This window comes from Mustela nigripes, chromosome 1, assembly GCF_022355385.1.
Source record: "Mustela nigripes isolate SB6536 chromosome 1, MUSNIG.SB6536, whole genome shotgun sequence".
Taxonomy (NCBI): domain Eukaryota; kingdom Metazoa; phylum Chordata; class Mammalia; order Carnivora; family Mustelidae; genus Mustela; species Mustela nigripes.
In genome coordinates, this window is record NC_081557.1 from 86,911,990 (window position 1) to 86,935,476 (window position 23,487).

A 23,487-nucleotide genomic window follows, 5' to 3' on the forward strand; every position below is an offset into this window, starting at 1 on the left:
CGGCCCTCCGCCCGTGGCCGCGGTGCCGCGGCTCCTCCGCTCTAGCCGGTGCGGCCCGGCCCCCCTGCCCTCCCGGCCCGCGGGCCCCGAGCTGCGAGGGCGGTCGCGGGCGCGGGCGGGGGCGCGGGGGGAGGGCGAGGGAGGGGCTGCGGGTGGGAGGCGACCATGTGGTTCCAGCTCACTCTCTTTTCCCCCCTCTCTCTTTCTTCACTTCTTTTTCTTTCCAAACAGGGAAAAGTGTTCCGCGAAGCGGTAGCGTCTTTCCGCCTGGCCCTTCCCTTCGCGACCCTGGTCCCCGCTCCCGTCCAGGCGAGCGCTGGAAGCCCCTCTGCGCCGGGGGGGTTGCGGGGACCGGGCGCGGGGACGGGGCGCGGGGCGGGCTCCCGCGCCGGCACATGGCCGCAGCCGCCCCGCGCGCACCCCGAGGCGCCGCGCCCAGCTCGTCCAAGGTCCGTCGGCTGCGCCCGGCCGCCCCGGAGCCCTGCAGCGCCTGAGCGGGGAAGCGCCCGCGCCCGGGCATCGGGATGAGCCTCCTCCGCGTCCTCCTCTGGCTAGGTGAGTGCTCGGCAGCGCGGGAGACCCGCGGGGCGGCCCCCGCGCACGCCAGCCCCGGGCTCCGAACGCCGGTCCCCGCAGCCCCCGGGGAGAGCGCGCGGCTCGGTGCCCGCTCGGCGCTCCGGAGGCGCACATCTGGCAGCGCAGGCCCGCCCAGTCGGCCATCGAAAATGCCTCACACATCTGGGCCCGGGAGCGGGCTGGGGCCGGGGGTGTTTCCTGGTGGAGTTTGGCCGTGAACCGTCCGATGTGGAGGGTTGGGGGGTGGGGGGCGGGCGGGCGGCTGGTGTTTAGTTTCGGGAGTCTTGCGTGGGGGGGGGGGGGGGGGGGGGGGGGGGGGAAGGTTTCTTCAGGAATTTTTGTGCCAGGTTCCTGGGGGTGGGGGGAGTTTTTTGTTTCAAACAGGCGCCTCGAGGGCTCAGATTAGAAACAGATGTGTTGGAGGGGAGGCGCGAGGGAATGGAGGAAGAGACGGAGGAGACGGAAAGGTGGAGGGGGAAAGGCCAGAGCGCAGGCAGGACCGGGAGCAGGGAACACTACCCAGGGAGGGCAAGAGGAGGGAGAAGCCGAAGGGGTTGGGAGCTCGGGAGAAAAGAGGAAAACGGGGGATATGAAGCAGAAGCGCAAGACTGAGGGAGATTGAGCAGCGGAGTGTCAGGAAGACAGAAGGAAAATGGGGTGGAATGGAAGGACAGAGAGAAGCAGGCTCGGGGCAAAGAGAAGAGCTCTCGGGATGTCCAGCTGGGTGTCACCCAGGGGGGACTCCTGAAAGCCCAGAGGCCCTGGGGCACATTCTCACTTGGGCTGGAAGCAGGCAGGTTTGCAGGACCGGGCAGGACAGTAGCATCAAGGATGTGTGTGGACAAGAGCAGGCAGGAAGACCGGTAGCGTCTGAGGGGGCAGGGGCAGAGAAGGCAGGCAGGAGAGTGGAAGAGAAGCCATGATATGCACCAGGGATGTGTGGGGAGCTCCCTGGGGACAGGATGAAAAGTTAGCCAGGGTTCAGAAGACCAAAGAGCCAGTTGGGTGTTGTAGGGTGAACAGGATGCAGGACATCAGACCTCCTGAGAACTAGTCCTGGTTTTGAGCTGACCAGCTGGGTGATCTTGGACAACTCACTACCGGAGGCTTTGGTTTCCTTAGCTCCAAAGCAAGCAAATTAAACGGTTCCTAAATCCCTTGTCGCTCTGACAGCCTGAAACACCAGGGGGTGTGGCTGGGCCTGATGTCTAGAAAACCCCCACACCAAAGTGAAGAAGCCACCCTGGTGTGGATTTCTAGAACGCGCTCGCTCTCTCTCTCATTTTTAAAAAAAGATTTTATTTATTTATTTGACAGACAGAGATCACAAGTAGGCAGAGAGGCAGGCAGAGAGAGGGAGGGGGAAGCAGGCTCCCCACTGAGCAGAGAGTCCGATGTGATGCGGGGTCTCCATCCCAGGACCCTGAGATCATGACCTGAGCGGAAGGCAGAGGCTTTAACCCACTGAGCCACCCAGGTGCCCCTCTCTCTCTCTCCTTTTTGTTTTTACACCTATAACCTGCCACAAGCATGTCCTTCTAGGCCAGCCTCAGGTCGGTCATCACCGAGGTAGAGAAGTAAAAAAGGTGCATTAGCCTATATGGTTGGCTCAGGTGAGGCAGGTGAGAGGCCAGTACCTTCCAGCTCCTTCAGATACTGGCCAAGTATTGGCAATCCTTCTCCTGTGCACAACTGGCACAATTGGATGGTACCATTGTCACCCTTACCAGCCTCTGGCCCTAAGCTGTGGATCACCAGATGTTCACTAGGCTCAAACATCAGATCCCCTTTATTTAAAACAGCTGGAATTCTTTAAGTACTTAGGCTGAGCCCTTGATATGAACTGTCTTGTTAACTCATTTACCCTTCACGCCAATCCTATGGGCTACACGCTGTTATTTTCTGTTTTACAGCTGAAGAAATAAGGTGTAAAGAGGTCAGATAACTTGCTCGAGGCTACCTCGTAATTAACAGAGATGGGATTTGAATGTAGGTTGTTTGCCTTGAGAGAGTGCTCGCTAAACCGCCCTGTCTATACAGCCTTCTGTCACTAAAGAAGGGCTTACCAAAGTTGTTCTTTGCTGTGAAATCCGGTTTAGCCCTCTTCCTGAAGGGTGAGATGTCAGGGTGAACCTGACCTCAAGGAGGGGTTTGGGGGAGGAAGGGTGTGCGGAAGGGATGGAAGACTAAGCTAAGTGTGTTCGAACCCCGGGTCTGTACCAGCCCCAACAGGGCACAGTTGATAGTGGAAAGTGAAAAGTGACATTCGTCCTGCACAGTCATTTGCAATCAAGTGACTGGCCTTGATCACAGTCCTCCTCTTAGTTCATGAGAAAGAGGAACTGACAAGACAGGCATCAAAAGATGTTACTGATTCATGGTCCCTTCTTTACCAAGCGCCGATGATGTGTGACCATTCTTTTGGTGAGAAAACAATCTGTTGGGCCGATTGTCTCTTTATCATAGAGGCGGCCTCTCATGATTCCTTTGTTGGTTCTGTCCTTATAAAATTAGTGCCAACAGAAGGCCGTGTGAAGGAGAAAAAGTAGACTCCAGACTTCATGTTCTACACAACTGGATGTTTGCCATTCACACCTACTGTTCAGCTTTTGCCACGTTTGTGTTCTTTGTCAGACATACTCAGACTCCTGACATCCCAGTGCAGGTAGAAAGTCAGAGTTGATGAGCTGAAGGGTCCAGACAAGGGACAAGGCAGGAGACCTGATGTGATGCTGGTGATCCAGAGATCCGGCCCTGAGGGGGACCCCTCTATGCCTGAAATTCTTTTGTGGCCAAGAAGCCCCTTAGGGAGTCACTCTGTGGGCTGGATGAACTTTATTTGCTAAGGGCTTTTGAGCCACATATGCCTGCCCTCTAGCAAAGCTAGAAAGAAAACCCTCAGAGTTGCCTGAATCCTAAAATTGTCTACTGGTCCCTTAAAGGAATACCTCCAGGACTGCTTAAGATCACTGCTGGCACGATTTCTGGCCTCTTTTTTTTTTTCTAGAGAATACGTAGTATTGAAGGGGAGTTGGGAGGGCTAAGAATTCGTAATCCGAGCAAGGGTGGACCAGTGGACTTGATGTTTTCTGGACCTGCCACACCTCTCTAATGTGAATGTACAAGTAATGTTCCGAGCTCCATGGAGGAGAGAGAAGGGATACTTCATGGGCTCCCCCAGCTCCAGCCTCTCCTCTGACCATCCCTCCACCGCCATGCTCAGGTCCTCATTATTCCGCCTTAAATTCTCACTTGGACTCCCATAATGGCTGCCATATTGGTCTCCTGCCTGAGCTCTCTTCTCCAGCCTCCACACTGGTGGAGGCAGCATGACCTGGTGAGGCAGCTGGTATTAATGCAAACAATTGGGACTTAGGAAACAGGCAAACTTTCTGGGTTCTTGTTCTGACTCTCTTGTCCCTAAAGCAGAGGTAAGGAGATCTTTAATTAAAAAAATTCTATAATTCTATGATGTTAGTCCCTTCTTTCAAAAACCTTTGGAAATCTCCATTGCTTATAACACTGAGTACAAATACTTCATTCTCAGGTTAAAGATGTTACACGCGGTGTCAATCACAACTCCTTTCCTCCCACCCCAGGTGGCTCTGCAGGGAATCCGGCTGCTTTCCTGTGCCCTAAACAAGCCCCATGCTTCTTTCTGTTTCTATGCTTTTGTTTATGATAATCCCTCCACCAAAGATGTACTTGTGCTCTCTGCTCCTGCAGATCAAAATTCTGTTCCCCCTCCAGATCTCCTCTCAAAGACCACTTCCTTCATGGACCCATCCACGATTTCCCCCAACCAAGATAGGCTTTCCTTCTTTAGAATCACAGTAGCCTTTCTGTTACATGCTTTTTGCATGATGGTGATCTAAATGCTCATCTCAGGCTCTAGTGAGAGCCTAAGCTCTATGCAGACTGGGTGCTGTCCCATTCAACTATGTTCCCCTTTTGGTACCTTGCAGAGACTCAAAGCTGGGGACCATTTGTTAAGATAATCGGGTTTTTGAAACATCTGGAACACTTAAGTTCAAGAGAGGTGAAAAATAGAGAGGATTATTACTCTGTGGAATGACACAATTGTGTCTTTTTTTTTTTTAAGATTAATTTTTTTATTTGAGAGAGAGCACAAGTGGGAAGGAGAGGGAACCAAAAGCAGACTCTGTGCTGAGCATGGAGCCCGATGCAAGGTTCAATCTCATGACCCTGAGATGTCAACCTGAGCCCAAACCAAGGACTGGAGGCTTAACTGACTGTGCCACTCAGATGCCCCGTGAGGAGTCCAGTTTCAACTGAACTTGCTTTTGGGTTTTCTTGCCCATTAATGCAAATAGGACCAGTACCATTAAAAAAGTTATGCACAGAACATTACATGGACAGGGGCCAGAAAATGTGTTTGTTACACAAACTTATTTTGTTATTCACAATAAACTTCTTCATTGAAATTTCTGCCAGGGTGGGGAAGGAACTTTATTTCCAAGAAAATGAGTTTGAGGAAGGCTTGATTGCACAGTCCATTGGTCTGTAGTTCAGTGACAGGTCTCAGTAGGATTCCATGCCTTGCCTTCATCTTCCCACATTAATGATGATGGTCATAATAATGATACATTCCCAGTAGGCTCATGTCTTGTCTCATCCTATTTTTGTCTTATACTTAGCTGAGCAGTGTACACATGAGTGGAGTGTATTTCATGAATGTACCTAATGGTAATGAACTAGACAGACATTTTTTAAAAGATGGAGTCAAAGATTGTCAGAACTAGGGCAAAGCTAAGAGACTATCTAAAAATCAAAGGTTCTTAAAATTTAGAATCGCAGACCCCACTGAGAATCTAATGAAAACCACGAAACCACTTCTCAGAAAAAGACACAGATACATTGAACTTTGTCTAGAACTTCTAGGAATTCATTGATCTCCTGATGCCCTTCCTACGCAAGTAATCCTTCATCTAAATGTACTCCCCTTTTTTCCTATCCCCTTTTTTATGATGAAGAAGGAACCAAAGTTCAGAGGGACTTGGCTTAAGTTAAATAGCTAGCTTCGTAGAAAGGCCACGACTAGAACCCGAATTCCATAATCTGTCCTTTCACACATTCTTGAAATAGAAAAGGTCTCTCCTTTCTTCTCAGCTCATGTAGTTGAGCTCTAAGATCACAACTGCTCTTCAGATGCACCAGTTAAATGAGCTAAACACTGAATAATTGGCAGTGGTTTTTACATTGAGAAATTGTCCGAAAAATAGGGCAGATGTCTTAACATTTCAATTGAGCCATCCAAAGTGGAAATTTTGGAAACATCTACTGTGCCTTGTAGAATGTTTGGTATATTCAAGAAGAGGGGATTATGCTCAAAGTTTCAAAGAGGGGTGTGTGTGTGTGTGTGTGTGCGTGTGCGTAAGGGATAGAATGGTAAACTAGTAGCTCTAGCGCCTTCATAACTTTGCTAGGTTATTCTGGGAAAGTCGTACCCCTCTGAGCCTCAATTTCCTTCTCTGCAAAATGAGATTATTAGACTAAGGTTATCTCTATGTTTCCTGATACCACTAATATTTTCTGATTTTTTTTTTTTTTTTAATGCCAGCTGATGGAGATGTGGTTGTGTTTAGGAACACATGGGTGTGGCCATGACTATCCAATTTTTTTTTCAGGCACTGTCCACTCATGGCAACTGGTTGCATATGATTATAAATTTAGAAGGGTCAGCCCCCTAATGTGAAGAGAGCAGTAGTGGAAGTATTGTTTGCAGCACTGTTAGCCAGGGAGCATCCATTGTTGAAGGTCAGGGTAGGATGATCAGATACCTATGCCCTGGAAGGACAGCAACTGAAATATTCACCCAGAGGACATTATCCTAAGCAGTTACCTACATAACAGGCCCAAACATCGACGCCTGGGTAGATCTCTGTATAAGGGGCCCAATGTGTGAAACTGTTTGTAAGCAAAATTCACCATTTGCTTTTCATTTCCCAGGAGGGACACAGTTCTGAAATCAAGACTTCTGTGTTACCAAGAAGCAGAGTCTTCGTTTATAGGGGGCCAAACGATAAATCCCACAGTGGAAAACTCAGTGAGAACATTTATCCCCTACCCCTTTCCCTTTACCCCATTCAAATGGTTAATCCGATTTGTTTGGGTTAATGACTATTGTTTGCGATTTAGAATTACTTCATCTATCTTAGAGGGATTACTAGCTCTTCTGGTTAATCAGAAGACTCTTATAGTACTCAAAGTTATTGTGGAGACCTTCCCTTCTGTGGGGTCAGATTCATGAGCTGTTCTTCTTAGCACACAGTCCTGAGATCATGGGTGGTGAAGGTGTCCTATATGTTGCTTTTCTAGTTAAATTCCTTTTTCCACCAGTTTTCACTTCTTTGCCTCCCACCTCTCCCCCCAACAAAAAAGAATGCAGACTATATATATATATTTTTAAAATCTAGTTATCTGAACTTCCTAACTGTCTGGATTCTGGAAAAATACAAGTTTATTTCCTTTGGCACCATATAGACCAAAGTGGGAAGGAATGCTGATATCAAACAACCTTTTATTTTGCTAGTGACAGGCAGCTGGATCGCTGTGTGACTAGCATCAGCCAGAGTCTGGTGGCGATAAGATTGAAGGCTGCTTCGTTTCAGTGGAAAGCCCAGGAGAAAGCCATTTCCTTCCTGGGAAGAGCGGAAGGGGCGACAGCCATCTTTGGAATGGTTCCCCAGTCAGTGGGGAATATGGCGGGCTTTTCTGCAGTGAGACAGCAAGGGGGGAGTTCAGGTCAGAAAGGTGACAAGGGAGGAAAAAGGAGAGGAGAAGGAGGAAGAGAAAGACATAGAAGTAGAAAAGGCAGAAAAAAAGCTAAGCTAAGCTGCTGGGTTCTTGGTGTTCCCAGAGGAGCTTCTCTGAGCTCATGCGTCTTCACGGATGGTGGCACTGCTCCTCAGTCTCCCTTATCCGTGTGCACAATTTCTACTTCATCCACAAACTCTCACAGAAGAGCTGTAGAAGGGGAGCGCCTTGTCTGGTTCAGGCTCCATCCTAGGCTCCGAAACCCGCGAAGGGCACGGTTTCCACCATCTGAGAACCCAGGCCTCTGGGGGCAACGTAGGCCTGACCAGGGAATTACAGATATATGAAAGTGCTCCTAGCATCGAGGAAAGTACCAAGATTTCTAGGCGTCCCAAGGAGGAAGGAACTTAATTATGAGCTGTCTTGTGGAAATAGGGTATTTCTTCTCTGTAGGTCTCCAGGGACCGGGCCTGATGTTTCTCTGTCCCTCACAGCACTTTCACGTCTTGAGGTTGGTGCTAAAGAAACAGCGGGTGGGTTGATAGATCACCCCACCTCATCATCAGAAAGGATATTTAAGCAGTGTGTGTCCTTGGCCTTCAGCCAGGTGCTTCCTAGAGGGATTGAACCTCCCAATGTCCTTGCCTTTTGAGAATTATGGTCTCATTCTTCATCACAACCTGCCAGCTATGCAGCTACCTCGACTCCCACATCCCTCAGGGGATGTTAAGAAAAGAAAAAGAGAAAGAAATATATCTATGAATTTGGATCTCTTAATTAAGAATGGTAGTCTGCTCATTCAGGGTTGGAACTGGTGTTTGTTTGCATGGAAAGCAAATGAGATCAAGCCAAGAAGGACTTTTCTGTTCCAGAAGGAATCCGTTGTATCTAACAGAGACTCAGCCCCTGCCATAGTCTTCCTTTTCTTGGTGGCAGGGCAGGGAAATCAAATCTCAGAGGGGGAAATTGCTTTGTGACTTCATTGTTTAAATTTAGGCTTGGGTCTGTCGGGATGGTTCAGACTTGGAGCAATGAGCCTCTATAACCCAGCCTCTGTCACTTCTCATTACTTCCAGTGACAGTTCTATTATTTCCAATCACTCTTCAAGGGAAGAACAGGGGGAGGCAGAGAAGGCTTCCATGTAGACCAACAGGGCGGCAACTTCTCGAAGAGCCGGGCCCTGGGGTCCTCGGAACCCCCACTTCGGGATCGCGTGACCTTCACCTTCTGGCCCCTGCTTGTCTCCCCAGTCCCTGCCTCTAATAACGACGTCTTGGGTTTGTCGTGACAGTTAAGTGAGATGACACACGTAAGGAATCTCAGCACCCTGCTTCGTCCAGAGTGAATAAACGGCTGTGGTCGTGACCGTGAGTGTCCTTGCTGGGAGAGGGTCAGCCTATGGGGGTGGGGACGACGTGGGCATATTCTGCCTGGAGTCAGCGAATGCCGGGTCAGCCAGGCCAGCCTTTCGAGCTTCAGCCACGGCTGCTCCTCCAGCCCGCAGACAAGTTCCTAGATGTCCTTTGGGGAAACGCCGCCAAGCTCTGGGACCCCAGCTGACTGCCTGCAGCTGCTCTGGGAGAGGACTGTTTTGTGTCACTTAGCCCTGGGCAAGAGGTGCCCTTCCACACCCCACGGGGCAGGGTGTCTGTGGGCTGCTGCTGGGATGGCATCTCGCCGTGAGCCCTTCTGCCAGGCTCTGCCCTTGCTGTTGCACACTCCCCATTGGCTGTGCCTACTCCGGCTGCCCCGGCTGGGCCGACACCGTGGGCCACATTTCTCCTTTTGGCGTCAGATCATGTTTTACTGAGCATCTGCTATGTCCTTGGCATTGTACGAGGGATTTTCGTACAAGTGATTTCTTGTATCCTCACCACAGCCTGCGAGGCAGGAATTATCCCCATTTTACAGGTCAGAAAGGTGAGACGTAAGAGGTTAGGTGTTCTGTTGTACGTTCCCTCTGCCTCCTGCTTCAGCACTGGTCTGGGGAAGACGGGGGTGAAGAGACAGACCGGTAGCATCCGTGTCGCAACACACAGACGGGAGGTCGCCTGGGGACCAAGGTGTGCCCACTCTTTGAGGATGTGGCCTGAGAAGGAGGCGTAAGTCCCTGCATTCAGCCCCTTTCAGGCAGTCATTTGTCCCGACCAAAATTAGACCGCAGTGCTCCCAACACCCACAGTCAAGACGTGTTGAGTTATATTTCCTTTTTAAATTTGGGAGGACAGGAAAACCTCAAGGTGAGAAGGAAAATGTCTGTTTTTTCCACTGACCTGAACAGCAGAGACTGTGACATCCCTCTTCATTAAACAGGGCGAAGCCGAGTGTCCCAGATTTCTGCAGACCTAGAATTCCCACTCAGAATGATCCCTGGGCCAGGCAGGTAGAGTCTGGGTTTCCAGCGGAGGCCTGCTCTCCATCTGCTTCCCTCTGATGGAGTTCCATCCCCAGGGCTCCTCCAGCCAATGGCCAAGTGCAGCCGGCTCCCCCCTTCCCCTCTCTGCCCTGCAAAGGAGGAGAGGCAGAAACGGGGCCACCTCTCCACAGCCATCCTCTCTGCTCCACTGCCTCTCACTCCCTGTTCCTGGAGACCCGCAGCTTGCCAAGCCCCGAGGAATCCAGCGACAGCCCCTCACATGCCCGCCACCTTAGCCTGACCTTCCCCTCGCTCTTTCCCTCTCTCTTTGGGCCCAGTATGTCCTGCTCTCGGATCTGGCACTTAAGGACAGAGAGACATGGAGAGAGAGACATGCAGACAGAGACAGAGACACCTATAGAGAGATGAGACTGAGGGAGAGACAGATACAGAGACACACACACACTGAGACGGAGAGACGCTGAGAGAAGAACAGAAGGAAAGAGAAACAGAGATACAGAGAGAAAGGTAGAGACAAAAAGAAGACAGAGAACAGATAGAAGACAGAAGAGAGAAACACACAGAGAGAGGGCAAGACAGAGACAAACAGGAAGATACAGAGAAGAAGACAGCACAAGTGTGAACTTTGTAAAGCTTATCTTTGGTGTGCACCTCTTTTCCTTTCTGTCCCCCATCCCCCATCTCCCATTTCACACCGACACCCTCTGCCAAGAAGCCCTCCTAAAAGGTTCTGCTCTCGAAGGATCTAAGCTGTTGTGGGCCGCGCCCCGGGCTCATCAGCACCTCCATGCTGTGGGCCACAAATTTCCCTTTGCCCGGCTGCCTCTTCACCCTTCCCCCACCCCGATCAGCGCCCACCTCGCCTTCAAGACCACAGGCTCCACCGCCGTCTGCCCCGCGAAGGCTCTCCTGACTGTCCCAGGCCGGGAGCTCGGCTCGCCTGTCTGCACTCCCACGGCAGCCCCGTACTCCCACTGCAGTAGCTGCGCACGTTGTGCGGGCGTCTGGGGTTCTCCGTCGATGCTGTGGGATTGCGAGCGGGGACAGGAGTGTACTGTCTGCGATTCCAAGCCCAGTGGCTGACACTCAGCCGATACTTGCAAAGTGGATGAATGAGTGAGCAAACTTAAGGATGAGAAAGTTAATGAATGTAAAATATAAGCTTATAAAAAATAAAAGTGACCTCTTCCTAGGGTTTCTTTAATGAGGATTCTTTTTCATCAAAAAGACCCCAGCAAGGAAAGGGTCATCTGAGGCATGGAACAGAAGATGGTGAGCAATTTGCAGGGCGAGTGGCCTGCCCAGCATACCTCCCACCTCTGGCGGGCGACCACACTTAGCTGCTCCCTGAAGGGACTACACCCTCTCCTTGTAAGGAGAGGTCAGGTGGTCCCAGCTCTGTGGTGAGCAGGTCTGTGAGTGGGAGGTGGTGAGACAGCTGGTGGGGGGGCCTGAGGTCATTCAGGCCTTTTACACTTTGGTGATTTATTTTCCATGTACTGTAATAATTTGGAGAACATGTAGCTTTTCCTTCCAGCATCCTCTGAACTTTTAGCTTCATTAGCGGGGAAGGCCAACCCAGCCATGCTGACCGACTCATTCCCTGGCCCTTTGCAGGCCCTCTGGGGATGAAAGGCTCCTTCCCTCGAACATAGAGTTAAAAGTCTTTGTCTTTCCTTTCTCCTCTGTCTTGGCGGATCGCTACCTAGGGCTCTGTCACTGAGGCAGGAAACACAGAAGAGACACCTGTCAGTAAAGCATTGGTGAGATTTAAAGGTATTTTTCATTTTATTTTATTTTATTTCCAGGCTTAGTGCTTATGAGTATGTTAGATATATGACAGCATCATGAGGCAGGTATTGTCAGCCTCTCTTTTATAGAAAAGGATCAGAGCAGGGCACCTGGGTGGCTCAGTTGGTTAAGGGTCTGCCTTCAGCTCAGGTCATAATTCGGGGCTCCTGGGATCGAGTCTTTCCTTGGGCTCCCTGCTCAGTGGGGAGCCTGCTTCTCCCTCTGCCTGCTGCTCCCCTTGCTGTGCTCTCTCTCTGATGAATAAGTAAAATCTTAAAAAAAAAAAAAAAAAAAAGGATCAGAGATGAGGAAATTTTCCCCAGTTAGTAGCAGAACCAGAACAAGAAGCCAGTTCTCCTGGCCCCCAATTCATTGCTCATCCCACTCCTCTGCAGGACCAGGAGCTCCCTCGTGAGTGGCCGCAGCATCCCACGGCACTCAGCGGACCCTTCACTGCCCCCATGTGAAGTCCTCTGTGGCCCCATGGCCACCGCCACTCCCTGAGCGTGTGTGCGTTCCATGAAAGATTGTTGCCAGCTATGGCTGCTCTCTACTCTGGGAAGCCTTGAGATCTAAGAGGTACAGTGACTGACCATCCTGATTTGCCCAGGACTGAGGGGTTTCTCAGCCACAGAACACTGGATTTTCAGTGCGGAAGCCATGATGGTCCCAAGAAGACTGTTCTGCTGGTCAGCCGTCTTGCTACCTAGAGTGTAGCCCTCAGACAAGTGGCTGTGTCCTCCCAGGGAGCTGGCTGAGACAGGCAGAATCTCAGGCCCCACCCCAGGCCCACTGAACCAGACCGTATGACCTATACAGGATCCCCACAGAACGTAAAAACCTCTAAGGAGCTACAGAGCAGGACCCAAGTTGCCTTTGACAGGAATTGAGGAAATGGAAGAGTCCTACCTCAACTATCTGCCCTGGGAAAAGCATGGCCGTAACCTCCCATGATGTGCGTTCACACACACAACTTTGGCTTTATAGCCTGAGGAAGAAAGGAGTCTGGGGTCCCACATGTGGCACAACTGGGTTGAAAGGTTGGAGCGTGTCTTGACTCCCTCATGTATGGGCATGACGGGATTCATGCTCAAACTTTTCTTCTTCTTCTTCTTCTTTTTAAAGATTTTATTTATTTATTTGACAGAGATCACAAGTAGGCAGAGAGGCAGGCAGAGAGAGAGAGAGAGAAGGAAGCCGACTCCCCGCTGAGCAGAGAGCCCAATGCAGGGCTCAATCCCAGGACCCTGAGATCATGACCTGAGCCCAGGGCAGAGGCTTAATCCACTGAGCCACCCAGGCGCCCCTGCTTAAGCTCTTCTGTCCATGAGATGATGATGTTCTTATAAAGGCTGTGAAGGTCCCTGGCTTCGCCTTCCCTCGGACTGGGGAGAGGCCGGCACTGTCAGGAGCAGACAGCACACGCACACGCCGCACAGACGGCAACAGGCTCTGCTCCTGGGGCTGGGGACTCCGATACGGGAAATAAAGCACAGGGTCACAGCCTAGAACAGGTATGGCAAACAGCAGGCTCTTGGAACTTAGTTACTGAGGGAATAAGGAGGCTGCAAAAGCTGTATTTGGAACTTGCATTGTTATTTGCCTGTTGGGTGCCTGGCTCTTCCTCGCCAGAGTGGAGCCCAGCTTTGCCAACAAGAGCCCATTGAGTCTGTGTTCCGGGAGAGGAGTCTGCCCCCTCCCGCTGTGTCCCAACAGCTTCGCTAGACCTTGGCTTTTCTCAAAGTAAACCTCAGTCCGAGCTACGGTTTAAGTCTGTTGCATGATGGTGGTGGCGTGTTATCTTCTGGGATCTTTTGTGCTTTTGAACATGACCATCAACTGATAAAATCCCAGGCACTGGGCAAGGGAGGAAAAGACATTCGTCTTTCTGGGCTGGCAGAGCAACCTCACACTCAAAGAAGCATAACCCACATTTGTCAACTTTCTCTCTATTCCAAGTCACACGCCCAGTAGAGGCTCTGAAATAAGGGCAGCCCCGGACGGAGTGACAGCAAGGCCTGGAGATGAATGCGTGCGGTCGTTCAATTAGAGCTGTTCCCGACAAAGCTGATTTCTTTCACAATATCAATCCCACCGTGAGGCCAGGAAAGCAAACCATTGCTTCTCTTCTAAGAGGGAGAGATGTCTCTGAGCCGGGGTGGTTGGTTGTGTAACAATTCATTCTTTGTGTGTTGTTTTCCCTGGGATTTCGAAGGGCTTGGTTGTGGGTGGATTTTAAAGAAGATACAGATTTCCATGATGGAGCAATCCTTGTGTGCTTGGTTCCGTGGGCGGAGATGGATCCGTATGTGACCCAAGACCCGGCTCATCAAGGTCTGTGATGGGGGGCGGCAGACTGACAGAGGACAAGAATGTGTACAATGTGAGGTGAATACACCGCGACTTGAAGGCTTTGCTTCTGGGGTCCTTGGGGAGGGAGTTTTGGGGAGGGGGCTGGAGGGCAACAGGCAGAGCCTGGGCAGAGGAGGATGGAGCGGGGAAGGACACGTGATGGGGGGGCAGAGACCCACATAAAATAATTGTTCTGTCTGACTCTGGAAATAACACACATTCTTAGTTTACAGTCCAGTTTGTGGGGCCTTCCTTGGGTGGTGCTGAGAAGTAAGTAACCTTGAGCAGCCTGCCCTCTGGGCCTCGGTTCTCACCCTGCAAGGGGGGAGGTTTCTGGGTCCTTCCTGCTCTGCAGATGGAGGTCTCTGTGGCATTCCTATGTGGGAGGCTGAAGCCCCAAGTGATTCCTGGTGTTCTCACCTGCATCCTTCAGCCCTGAAACCCCCAGGCTCCCTGCTGCTGCTCTGGCTGGGCCCCTGCTGCTTTCCCTTGCACTAGAATGGACCCCACACATCTGACCCTGCCCAGGCCTCCGTCCCCAAGCTGCCAAAGTTGCTGCAGGCTCAAGGTCTTTGCATTTGTTCTTCCCTCCCCCAGATATGCACTTTCCCCTGATTTTGGCAAGGCTGGCTCCTTGCCTTCCAGGTTTCAGGGCAAATACTACCTCAGTGAGGCCTTTCCTGAGCCCCACCCACTTTCCCTGTTCTAAACTGAGCTCTGCTGCTCACTCCCACATTACCCTGTTGTATTTTCTCCCTCATGTTCATCACAGTCCAATATACCCTTTTCACCTCCATTCATGCACTTGCCTTTTGTTCATTTCTGCAAAAGTCTGGGCTTTGCCTTTGTTGTTAACTTCTGTATCCTCCGTGCTGAGAGCAGAGCTAGATGCTCAGTACCGGTGTGACAAACAGACATGTGTGCCCTTTCCTGTACAGCATGCCTAGCAATGGAGAAAGTTTATAGATGCCAGAAGTCATTTATCAGCTCCCATTATGTGCAAAGATCATCGTATACGTTAGTGCATTTAATCCTCGCAGCCACTCCACTGACTAGGTACCATCCGATCACATTTTTTTTTTTTTAAGATTTTATTTATTTATTTGACAGAGAGAGATCACAAGTAGGCAGAGAGGCAGACAGAGAGAGAGGAGTAAGCAGGCTCCCTGCCGAGGAGAGACCAGTGTGGAGCTCCACCCCAGGACCCTGGGATCATGACCTGAGCCGAAAGCAGAGGTTTAACCCAATGAGCCACCCAGGGGCCCCCATCAGGATCCCACTTTACAGAGGAGAACATGGGACCCTACAGGGGTTAATTAATCTGCTGGACTAAGGAGCCTTGAAGTTAGGATCTGGCCCCCGGCAGTTTGACTATAATGCTGATGCCATAAATTAAGTATTATTCAAGTCCTCCAAGCCAGTGTTTCTTGGACTTCCAGGTGCTTATGAATCACTTGGGGATCTTGTTAAAATGCAGCTTTGCTTTAGTAGATCTGGTGATGGGGCGGGGGGAGTGGTGGGCTCAGATTCTATTTCCTGGTTTCCAGCCAGCGCTGCTGGTCCATGGAAAATACTGCTCAGGAAGGAAGGGAGAGATGGAGGGAGAGAAACGGAGGCTTACAGAGGTTAGGCGGCTCTCCTTAGATCATATGGGTAGTTGATAGCAGAGCTAGGACTCGAGCCCAGTGTCCCCGCTGCTAGCCCCAGGCTCGTCCAGCAGCTCACCAGCCGCAGGGATCTGGAAGCGTGTCCACATCTTCAAAGACTGGTTTTCAGGAATAGAGCCGCCTGAGTTAGAGATCGCAGAGAGCATGCATGACGCTGGCCGCTGCCCCAGTGATCGCGGCCAGCTTAGTTGCTGCTGGCCTTCCCGTGACAGACCGTGACGGCTCTTGCTTTGAGAGACCACAGTGGCTCCCCCAGAATCTCCAAACCGCCTCCTAACACACTCAGCCTTGAGGTGTGAGCTGCAGCACACCCACGACCCCTCACTCTGCCCCACGGGGAAAGAGTGCCCTTCGCGCCCGTTTACTGTATTTCCTCCGGCTGCTACAGGGTTTGCCACAAGAGTCACTTTTAGAAGGAACATCAGCTCCTTTGTGTGGCCTCCCTTCCTCCCTCCTTTCCTCCTGACGCACAGGATTCCATGAAAACCTGTTGAAAACTTTTATATCTGTCTGCTCCAGCTTCCACCCAACAGAAATTCCTTTCTGGAAAATGAGCCACTGTCCTTCACCGGAGCAAACACCACGAAGCTTGGTATGTAGAAATGCTTCCACTCTGAGATCGCACTTAGCAGGGGGAAGGACTTTCTCCTCTGAGCTGGAGGCAGCCTTCCTGGAAACTGCCCCCAACCGAGGCTACAGAGATTAACAACGGCCACAATGGCCTTGAAGTCAGGGGCCCTTCACTTTGTAAAGTGATGCTATAAAAGCGTTCATCTGCGATGGGCACGGTGCTGGACATTTTCCTATACGTGTCACCTCACGCACGACGCACAACCACACCCTGAAGTACGTAGTAGCAACCCCCACTTTATAAATACAGAAACTGTGGGAAAGCCTGGATGACTCAGTGGGTTCAGCGTCTGCCTTCGGCTCAGATCACCATCCCGGAGTCCTGGGATCGAGTCCCGCCTCGGGCTCCTTGCTCAGTGGGGAGGCTGCTTCTCTCCCTCCCTCTGCCTGTCTTTCCCCTTGCTTGTGCTCCCTCTCTCTCTTTCTGTCAAATAAATAAGTAAAATTAAAAAAAAAAAAAAACCCAAAAACCCAAAACCAAATACAGAAACTGCAGCTCAGAGGAAGAGGTTTAAGTGACTGTCCCAAGACACACAGCCAATAAGCCGCAGAGGCAGTTTCCTTTCTCCTGCATCACAGCCATACATCTTCCTCCTACCCCAAAGCCCTGTGTGCAGCGGAAGACGGTCTTTTCATATATGCTTGCCCCTGCTCTGGTCTTCCTGAAACAAACCCTCCAGTCTCCTTGAACTGTTCCCCCTAGTTATCATAATAGCAGGGCTAACCATCATTAATGGAAGTCGTGACACATGCCAGGAACCCAATATGTAGACTGAATTAATCTCCATAAGAGCTCTAAGATCTCTCCATTTTATTGATGTATGAGATGATGAAATCGGAGAAGTGATTTGTTCAATGTCACTCAATTACTAAGTGACAGCCAGCTAGGATTGGAGCCTGGGTCTCCTCGGCTGTGAAAATGATGGAGGAAAAAGGCTGGGGTGAAGGGAAGGAATGAGGACAGTGGGAATCCGAGTAGGAAATGACGCGAATTTGGCTGTTCTCCCATCGTAGCTATCTGTATTGTACTGGCACGCTTAGCCTCCCCTACAGACTAAGCATTAAACAGCACCCTTCAGGGAAGCTCTATCTGGCCAGAGAGTAGGGTCTGGAGTTACTGAGGGCGTTGTTCTAGGGAGGGTTTGTTTTTTTTTTTTTTAAGATTTTATTGATTTTTTTGAGAGGGAAAGAGAGAACAGGGAGGGACAGAGGGAGAGGGAGAGGGAGAATCTCAAGCAGACTCCACGCTGAGTTCAGAGCCTGACACGGGCCTTGATCCCACAACCCTGAGATCATGACCCAAGCCAAAATCAAGAGTCAGACACTCAACCGACTGAGCCACCCAGGCAACCCCTCTGCGGAGGTCACTTGACACGAACTCTAAGTACTTAAAAAACCCCAACCTCAATTATTGAGATACACTGAACGTACAATAAATGGCTCATATTTACAGTCTATAGTTTGTTACATCTTGGCGTATGTATATGCCCATGAAACCATCACCGTAATCAAGATATTTTAAATATATGGTATAAATCCAAAAGGATGGCAGCCCTAGGAATGAATTTTTGAGGTTCTGATCTTCATGGGATGGGGCAGTAGATGAAAGCCATTTCAGACATCCTAGAGCAAGCCTCTGTCTTTGCATTCAGAGCCCTTCCCTGGAAATCACTCCTTTGGGGGTGTTTTACTCCCTTCGATGCAGTGTGTATTGGGGGTGGGTGTTCAGGGGGCAAGGACAAGATGAAAACCCATCTGCAATCCCTGGACCCAGCTGGTCCAGACCCTTCAGCCTCTTAGACCTCCATGCCACCTTGTAGTTTTCTGGTTTATCTTTGATCCAGAGCCCATATTTCCAACCCTGTTTGGCTTCTCTAGATTCCCGTGAACCTTCCATTTGGGTTCAAGCAAAAATTCACCATGAAGTTCTTGAGGCTGAAAAATTTATTAAAATGAAACCGGTGGCTCAGGCCTTACATTTCAGGGTTCTCAATTCAGCAGAAATGAGATGACCCACCAGAACCTCCAAGATGAGACCTAGAAGACAGGAGCCGCAGGGTCATGGTCCACCTCCCATCTTCCCTGCCCTTGTCCTTGCCTCCTGAACCATCATCCCCAATTCACACTGCATCAAAGGAGCAAATCCCCCAAAGTTGTGAGGATTTCCAGGGAGGGGTTCTGGAGGCCAAGACAGAGAATGGCTGAAATGGCTTGAATACTATCTGTACCCCAAGATTGTCCTTATTCCCCCCAGTTGAAGTAATCTCTGTCTGCTCTAGACTGCCATGAACTTTCCATTTTGTCAGTAAGCACCTTCTACCCTTTGTTTTTTTTTTTTTAAAGATTTTATTTATTTATTTGACAGAGAGAAATCACAAGAAGAGGGGGAGAGGCAGGAGAGAGAGAGAGAGAGAGAGAGAGAGAGAGAGGGAAGCAGGCTCCCTGCCGAGCAGAGAGCCTGATGCGGGACTCAATCCCAGGACCCTGAGATCATGACCTGAGCCGAAGGCAGCGGCTTAACCCACTGAGCCACCCAGGCGCCCCAACACCTTCTACCCTTTGAAATATAGTTGTTCACACACGTCTTCTTTCACTGTAAGATCTCTGAAGGCACAATCCTGGTTTGTGCCATCTTTGTGTCCCCTGCTGTGTCTCACCTATGGTACACAGCCCTACTTCTCAAACAAATGATTCACCTGTCCTTAACTCTGGGCACAGCTGTGTGTATGTTATACTAGATGTCACACGTGAAATAGTACACGAAATTTTGGTGATTCTCACTTGTGCAATATAAATAGGGCCACGGAGGTACGTGCACTGTCTTCTTTACATGCTCTGTTAATTCTAAGCAAAGGTAATGCTTGGCTTGATGGGCTTGGCTTATAGAGAGAAAGTATTTGCTGTCACTGGGGAGGTAATCTCTCAAGGGAGACATAGGTCCTGCCTCCAGTGGTTCCAGCAGGTGCAAATGAGTCAGAGGAACAGGTAGTAGGAGGGAAGGCAGTAGTTTGGAGCAATGGGATATAGGTCTCAGCAGCTGGGGTCCCATTTGCTCAATCTCAATTCTACAGAGCTGTGGAGCTCATGGGTCACCAGTCTAACTCCTTGTCCAGAGATATCCATCCCTTGTAGACAGATGTGGAAAGGGGTTAAGTGTCCTTCATGCCACTTGAAAAGGAATTCATTGGTAGGTAGGAAAAAACGTGATTTGAAAGTATAGACATGCCTAAATCAGTGTTTCTTGGACTTTTAGATTTCAGGGACCAAAATAAATTTGAGCATGACATCGGGGTCCCCTTTTCAAATAGGGCTGACTACAGATATGAAACAAAAATACGAAACATCCTTTTAAAAATTGTTCCTAAAAAGAAATGGCATTTCAACAACAACAACAAGAAAAACAGAAAGACAAAATGACAGCCATACAAGAACGACTCTGTCTACAACTAACGTGCCCCGAGTGCTAACTATATGCTGGGTGCCATTCTAAGTATTTTGCTGTTATTTTCGTCTTACACCATACATATTGCATCATTTATATTTTTTCTTCCCTATGAAGCCCTGAACATTTCATCAGGGGCCCATGGTACTTGTTTATACCCTAGATTTAAAAAAAAAAAAAAAAATCACCAGAAGAGGGGCTTCCAGCTGGCTCAGTCAGAGCTGTGTACGACTCTTGATCTCAGAGTCGCGGTTCAAGCCCCACATTGGGTACAGAGATTACTTAAATAAATTAATTTTTTTTTAAAAAGGAAAACAGCTGAGAAAACTTCTTGAGACAACTCAACAGTCATAGGAGTCAAAACTGTGAACTTGAAAGTTTGTGCCTGATGCAGAGGCTGGAACAGGGGTCCTTCAGAGCTACTCTTGAAGAAGGATCCAGATGAGAAACACCTTGCTCTGAAGTTTCTTTGCTATGTGGGACCCATTGAGTTCTGGTTCCTTTTGCCACGGAGGCTCACAAGCTTTCAGCCTTTATCAACAAATGCAACGGCCCAAGTAAATCACGGTTCAGCCAAAGCTAAAGTGCTTCCAGCTACATTTGTGGGTCATGAAAGATGGAGGAAATGCTACCACTTTTGCAAGATAGAGCCTCTCCCCTCACCCCCCCCCTTTTCCTGCCTGAACTTTCAAAATCTTAATATCCCACTATAATGTTTCACAACGAACACAAACCAGATGGCTTAGGCCAGGGGAAGGAATGCTGGATTGAGTAACAGGGTATGAATTAAATAACCCTGAACAACGATTAAAAAAAGAAGAAGAAAAAGAAAAGAAACCAACCCTAAGTGCTTTCCTAATTTCTAGATTAAAGGAAAGCCTGAAACAGAAGAAGAATATAAACCATGTTAGGATTCCGCCCCTAGACAGAACGGCCTTCTTCAGAAAATGAATAGACCAGCGAGGTCATCCACAGCCAGAGACCGAACACATGTCCACAAGAAGGAAGCAGATGGGAGACTCTGGTATTTATTTTTCCAAAGCTTGATAGATCAGCTCCAGGAGATCTAGTGTCAGGCCTAGAGGAGAAATAGTACATTTCATAGCCCCTTAGTATCCAGGTGGGAGAAATGCCAGATTCCGGATAGAATGGGATTTAAGTCCGGATGAACTTTGCTTGTGCTGCCCGTTTCTCTGGACCATCTTGTTTCCCTCAATAGGAAAGGAGACCATAGTTGGAACTCCCTATTACACGTGGAAAAAATGTTCAAACTCCTTCCTATTCCCAAAGAGCTGGATTTGGAGGGCCGTATGAGGAAGCATTGAAAGTAGGTATAAGAAGAGCTTCCTCTGGAGGTAAGGCCTGGTCTCTCCATCTGGTAGACAGCTTAAGACTCCTAGAGCTTTAGACTCTAGAGCTGGAATTTTAAAAATCAGTGCGGAGTTGGGAGGCCTTTGGAGAACTCCATTTTTCTATCGACTGTGTCACTTATCGGGGCCCAATGAGGACACAACTCCCATCTCACGGAGGAGGAAGGCAGGGCTCTCAGAGACAGAGAAACTTGGCCAAAGTCACAACCCTGTGTATATCTTGTTGCAAAGCCTGTGCTCTTTTCCCTAACCACACCAGCTCTGGAGATGAGCTCATATACATTAAAATGTTTGTAGCGAGCCAGGCCCTGTGCAGTCATTCCCTTGTGGGTAGTAGGCCCAGACTTCCATCTGGTGTGCACAGAGATGTGCCAGCTCACATCTGCATGTGTCCCTGGATATATTCATGTAAGACTGCTTTACGAACGTAAGCAAGTCTGTGGTCTGACTAGCATAAGAACACTTCAGCAATAACAGGACAGAACCAGGGAGTCTCCCAGAAATCCAGGCTATGCCATGGCTGCAGCCATAGAAAAAGCCGTCCTTTCCAGGGACAGTTGCTTGTGCTCTGACTCACGCCAGCGCCGATCTTTCGAGCATGGGTGACACGTGGCTCGCTTTGGAACAATCCTGCACCTGCCATCCTAGCCCAGAAGTGAGTTCTTTCTAAGAGGTTCCGGCAAACCGTATCTGCTTTTACTGATCAACTCTGGGGAATCCGGGAAAAGGGAGTGTTGGCTTGGAGGAAATGAGAAAGAGGAGAGAGGGGCTTCAGGTCTGTGCCCAGGGATTCAAGGGGTCACATGTTCTGCCCCCTGGAAAGGTGACATCAAAATGATGAAGAGGAAGACTGTGGCCCTTTTGGTTTGTCCCTCGGGAAGGCTCATCCGCGATTAGCGGAGGCTCGATCAGCACAAACCATTTTTTTTTTTAAAGATTTTATTTATTTAACAGACAGAGATCACAGGTAGGCAGAGAGGCAAGCAGAGAGAGAGGAGGAAGCGGGCTCCCTGCCCAGCAGAGAGCCCGATGTAGGGCTCGATCCCAGGACCCTGGGATCACGACCAGAGCCGAAGGCAGAGGCTTTAACCCACTGAGCCACCCAGGCGCCCAGCACAAACCATTTTAAAGAATAGTTTAGAGGGGCGCCTGGGTGGCTCCATTGGTTAAGGATCAGACTCTGGATTTCAGCTCAGGTCATGGTCTCAGGATCGTGAGTGAGATCATCCTATCAGGCTCTGCCCTGGGCCTGGAGCCTGCTTGAGATTCTCTTTCTCCCTCTGCACATGCACTCTCTCCCCATCTCTCTCTAATAAAAGAACAGTTAAGAAGTCTGCTTCAGGAATTAAAAACACTCACAGCCTTGGTCCAATAATGCCATCACTGGGAACCTGTGCTAAAGAGATAATCAGAATGTACAACGTTTATGTATGAAAATGTTTACTACAGGGGTGCCTGAGTGGCTCAGTTGGTCAAGCATCTGCCTTTGGTTCAGGTCGTGATTTTAGTTCGGGCTCCCTGTTTAGTGGGGAGCCTGCTTCTCCTTCTCCCTCTGCTGCTTTCCCTGCTTGTGCTCTCTCTCTCTCTCTCTCTCTTTCTCTCTGTCAAATAAATAAATAACATCTTCTAAAAAAAATTTTAGAAAGAAATTATTTAAAATGTTTACTGCAGTAGAAACACAGACACACACTAAATGTCCCCAACTAGGATAATGGCTAAGTGAATTATGCTTCATGAATCTGTACAGTTGAATATAACGCTGTTAGCAAAACATAACAGAGTTTTCACAACTTAAATAACGCTGAGGAAAGTGCTACAGAAATGTACATACGGTAGGATGACGACTTTGGGTGCATGTAAATGCCCAGAAAACGCACTGGAAGGAAATTTTACTGGTGGTAGTTCTTTTCTTCATTATTTTTTGTCCTTATTTCCCAGGTTTGGTATAATAAGTAGGCATAAGATTTATGTATTTATTATTTTCTTTGAAACAATTGGCCACATTGTTTTTTAAAAGATTTTCTTATTTTTTAGAGCAAGCGAGCAAGAGAGAGAGAGAGAGAGCGAGATCACGAGCAGGGGTAGAGGCAGCGGGAGAAGCAGGCTCCCCACTTAGCAGGGAGCCCAATGCAGGACGCGCTTGATCCCAGGACCCTGGGATCACAACCTGAGCTAAAGGCAGATGCTTAATCGACTGAGTCACACAGGTGCCCCAATAGGTATCAGTTTTATTTTTTAAATGTTACTTTAAACATGGCTTAAAGAAGTGCCACCCCTCCTTAAATGGTTTTCTCTTTGGGCTGAATGAGCAGCAGAGCAGACTCCCGGCCGCCCTCCCTTCTCTCATCCCACCCCCTTCCCAGCCCAGCCTGAACTGTCTCCAGGGCTCCCCTCTGGGACTCGAAGCTGACCAGGGTTAATACCCCGGCTTAACCCGGGCTTCAGCAGCCTGCTGTCTCTAGACTGGATGATAGGGTTCCAAGTCCTTCCTGTGGTTTGCTGCT

At 49.6% G+C, this 23,487-nt stretch overlaps 1 protein-coding gene across 1 annotated transcript in view; it reads left to right on the forward strand.

Annotated features, from left to right (window-relative positions):
- The first annotated feature begins 465 nt into the window (after nucleotides 1-465).
- CLMP (CXADR like membrane protein) overlaps nucleotides 466-23,487 on the forward strand; it is a 98,938-nt gene continuing 75,916 nt past the window's right edge. The window contains exon 1 of the mRNA XM_059414952.1: nucleotides 466-555. Within this exon, the coding sequence (XP_059270935.1) occupies nucleotides 525-555 (31 nt within the window). The 5' untranslated portion in view covers nucleotides 466-524. The remainder of the gene's footprint in view (nucleotides 556-23,487) is intronic.